Source organism: Chaetura pelagica, unplaced genomic scaffold (genome assembly GCF_000747805.2).
Source record: "Chaetura pelagica isolate M959 unplaced genomic scaffold, ChaPel_1.0 scaffold1064, whole genome shotgun sequence".
NCBI lineage: Eukaryota > Metazoa > Chordata > Aves > Apodiformes > Apodidae > Chaetura > Chaetura pelagica.
In genome coordinates this window covers 67851-72134 of record NW_009953063.1, presented here as the reverse complement: position 1 = coordinate 72134, position 4284 = coordinate 67851, and the positions used below count along the sequence as shown (strand labels likewise).

The 4284-nt window shown below is 55.1% G+C and overlaps 1 protein-coding gene across 1 annotated transcript in view; it reads left to right on the top strand.

The window, feature by feature from the left end:
- Positions 1-2613: 2613 nt before the first annotated feature.
- SF3A3 (splicing factor 3a, subunit 3, 60kDa) overlaps positions 2614-4284 on the top strand; it is a 10192-nt gene continuing 8521 nt past the window's right edge. The window contains exon 1 of the mRNA XM_009996692.1: positions 2614-2658. Within this exon, the coding sequence (XP_009994994.1) occupies positions 2614-2658 (45 nt within the window). The remainder of the gene's footprint in view (positions 2659-4284) is intronic.

The window sequence follows — 4284 nt, the reverse complement described above, 5'->3', positions numbered from 1 at the left end:
GGAAAAGCTTCCTCCCTTTGTGGTACGTGCTCCCTGGCTCTTGCGAGGAGGACTGCTGGTCTCCAGCCGGGGTAACGGTGGTCTCTTCCTGGCGGCATTCCCCGCAGCGGCGCATGCTCATTACTCACTGTTATCATCTGGGGAGCCATTCATTCCCCTCACATCTGAAATTGCTTTTCACAGATTCCTTTACGTTTGCTAACAGCTGTCACGAGCTCCTCTAGGGCTTGCCTGCCCCAGCACCCCGCTCCATTCCCCATGCGCGGGAGATTGGCTCCTGTGGACGCTGCTACGGCAGGACGAGCACAGCCCTGCTGGGACACGGCACGGGCTGGCTTTGCGCGGCCACGTCCCAGGCTCCTCAAAGGCTCCTGCTCTGGCACCTAATGGGGTTAGTAAAGTACGTCTTTGGTTGCCTTGCTGCCTTGTGACCTGCGCCAGGCTCCGGTTTTGCTGCTGCTCGGCTTCAAAGGGTGAGTGAGCGGTTCCAGCCAGAGGCTCCCAGCTGAGCCCTTGTTCCTGCAGCGCCAGGGATTAACCACAGAAGGTTTCTGTACAAAGGGCCCCCGGGCTCCTCTTTCAGTCAGCCTCAAGAGCCTCACGTTTTTAGCCAAAAAAGGAAATTACCAGTTGCACGTAGCACTGGAACATCTGGATTTTATCCCTGTCATGAATGGGTCATGGCTACGCATGGCCCAGTGCCTGATTTACGGGAGGGGGAGGGTGATGTCATGCACAAACATCCCCTGAGATTCCCAGAACGTGGGGCTAAAACAGTCGTGAAAATATTATTAAGCATAGGCGAACACTGCGCAGGGGAGGGCAGGGCTGGGGCTGCTGCACGGTGGGAGCCCAGAAACTCCTGGCAGCCCTGGGTGGCAGTGGGGCGTAGATACAGCCCTGGCATTAACTGAATGTGCCTGAGCTGTGGTGCCCTGCCATGCTGCCCCTGCCCCAGCCCGAGGGGCTGTAGAGCCCATCCCCAGTGCCATGTCCCCAAGGGGGTCCAGACTCTGGGTTGGGGTGAGTGCTGGCATGGGAGCAGGATCCTGCCGTGGGCTTGGAGCAGCTTCAAGGGTTGGAGCAGGGGTGGAGATGGGTGTGACGACAGGAAAAAGGACAGGGATGAGATGGCCCTCACTAGCTGTGTCTCAGCACAGGGCACCAGATCAGCTCAGCAGTGGCCAGGCTGCTTGCCACTGGCCCTGCGGTGGTGCTGGCCATCTGCTTTCTTCCCTGGAGCTGCTCACGGCTGCTCCCAGCTGCAGCTCCACTTCCCAGGGGAAACTCTTTCCAGCCAGAGTTTTCATGAGGGAGAGCTGAGTGGCTGGCCAACGTGTGCCGGTGATGAGCCGACAGGAGCTGCACGGCTAGGCAGGCTCTGCCTGCTGCTGTGTGTGCGTGCCTGGGCAGCAGGGAAGGGCTGAATCCAGCTGCCTGCTGTTGTTTGCCCCTTCTCCAGCTGTGCCTACACACAGCTCCAGCCAGCATGTCACCCCACTGTGCAAAAATGCCTCCTCTGAGCTCCCTATATCCAGCACAGACCTGCCTTGGTGGCTCAGTGTCCCTTCAGGTGACAGATGGATCAGGAGGCAGCAATGGTGGTGGATGAAGCTGGAGGCTTAGGTCTGGTGACAGGCAGGTCTCCAGAACAAGGGCTGCAGAACCCAGGCTGGTGGAAGACCTGGTGTCTGATGTGGTTATAGCCAGGCTGAACCCTGCAAGCATCCTGTGAATGTTCCCTCAGGTCTTGTTGTCCCTTTGTCCCCACCCTGCTAAGGCAGCGCCTAGGGAAGGTCCTGGGGAGGTGGGGAAGGAGCAGTAGTTCAGCTCAAGTAGGTTTGTTCCCATCATCCAACCTTTCCTCCCAGGAAAACTGTGTGATGTCTCTGGCTAAAGGCTGCTGTTGCACCACTGAGGGGCTGCGGGGGCTGCACTGCTGCCCCAAGACAGGACAGAACCTCACAAAGCGACCGTCTCCCACCAGAGCAACCCTTCTCCTGGGTGGGGTGAGGAGAAGGGAGGCCACACAGGGGGGTGGTCTTGTCCTACCTCGACCCCTCCTAATGTCAGCTGCCCAAAATAAAGAGGCCATGTACTGGATGGGACATTGCTAGATTTCAACTCCTTCTCTTTCCAGGGATGAAGTTTCATGCAAAGGGAAATGGAGGAACACTAAGTTCAGAAGCTTATCTCTGTTTTTATTTTTAGACAGGCTTTCATGAGGGAGAAATGACGTACTTTGGGGCAGCCCTTAGTGCAGTAGAGTAATTAAAGACAATATTCTTACCTTCAGTATCACTCAATCAATTGTCTGTTCCCAGGGCAGGATCATGTTTATCTGCCATAATTAAACCCATTTTTTGTTGTTGTTGCTTTTGGCTTAAAGTAATTTATCATGCATGGTTGAAAAATATGAATAATTTATTTGTGAGTTAAAATTTAATTATAGCTTTGTATTTGGCAAACTGGGGGCAAAGCACTGGCATGATCTCTCCTTGGCATTTAGGGTAGATTTGAAGATGGCAATTAAAATCCAAGTAAAAGGTGGAAGGTTGCACCATGGTTTCTGTGGGAGGACTTCCACCAGGATCATGTCACTCAAGCGCAGTCATGTTGTTGAAAGCCGGTCAGGCAACAAAAGCCTGTGCTTCCCAGGTACCAAGGGCAACAGCTCTGATCCAAGAGAGGCAGAGCGAGGGCTGCAGACCAGATTCTACATGTTTGTTTCTCTCAGGTCTGTTCCAGTTCGGGCTCTGATTCATGGCTGTGTGAGGCTGCTGGAGTCTGCTGGCTCTTCCCATCACTGGCGTCCCACCTGTGTGGGACAGGAGGGTGTTCTCCCCCCACCCAGGACTGTGGGGCTCACAGCCAGGTGGGTGTAGCCATGGGTCAGGAGCTCTGCAGATTAGCAGAGCGGACAGGGACAGCGGAGTGCCCAGCCAGGGCATCCCCTCCATGCCCTCGGCCCTTGTCTCGAGCCCAGCAGCCAGAGGGGACTTTACCAGCTGTATGCTGTGGGTAACAACTGTCCCTGGGCACCCACCCTGTGAGCCCCGGTCTGTCCTCCTGGGGCTCAAGGGATGTGGCAGGAAGCTGAGGTGGAGGCAGCTACCTCACTGCTTGCCTCTGTCTCAGCTCTCAGCACACTGTGTGGGCTGGAGCAGTGCTCCCCAAAAGGCATGTCCTGGGCCTTGATGCTGCATGCAGGCTGACTCCTGCTTCCAGATGGGCCGTGGAACATTAAGGGGCAATGTTTACTTAAGCAAGCTCTCCATAATTTTGATAAGGGTAATTAAAGCCATGACATTTTCTGAGTACTTCTTCCTGTTTCTCTGTCCATGCTGTGTTTGTGCTGCCACAGACGAACATGTATTTCCAAGGGCAGTGTGGTGCCTGGCTGCAGGACTGTGGCTGCAGGAAGGGAGGTGTCTGCAGGCTCTGTGCTCAGCGCACATGGGCCATGAGTGAATTTTGGAGCAGTTCTCCATGGTCAGGAGGACTTTAGCAGCTTTGTTGAAGGCTGTGCTGAGTTTGTGAGAGATGCTCACAGTGCAGCTGTCACATTTGTGCACACAATACTGCCTAAAGCAGCTGTGCTAGCAGTGTTTGGAACAAGACCTTGGGGTATCTATTTAGCTTTCCCCTCCTCCATTCCCTTCTCTTCCACCTCTGGATACCACCAGCCCAGCCCCTTCCCACCCCTCAAGATTGCCCTGGGGCTGCTGCGGACTGAGGTGGGAATAGCTTCATACTTGTCTGCTACTTTTAATGTTGCCTTCTCCACTTTACTTCTACTTCTTGAGAAAAGTCATTGTGCCTGCAGGACTGGGGTCAGTCCTAAACCCAAATCCAATGCCAACATCTCAGGGCAGCCTGTGCCACCAAATATGGCCAGCACTAGGCAGAGCTATGGGCCAGCCCAGGTGGTTGGAAGGCAGCCACCAGCTGGGCTCCTGCAGGCAGAACCCCCCAGGTGCTGCACTGATGGGCTGCAGGCACAGCTCATGTCCACTCACCCAGATGGGGCTGGGGTCCTGGCCAGCTTGCCCCTCAGGGGCCCATGGTGTGCCAGGGCAGGATGTCAAGCCTGTCAAAGACAGCACTGGTGCAAATGGTGGAAAAAGGGGTGCTGAGGAGCTTTGCAAACCCCTTGTAGGCTCCAGTGCCCAGATTCTGTCCAGGTCATGCTGTCGGCACCCTTGGTTTTGTTGTTGCTTTTCTGGCACTTGTGCAATTATCTGTCTCTCCTTGGCAACAAAATGACTACGTAGCCACTCGCAG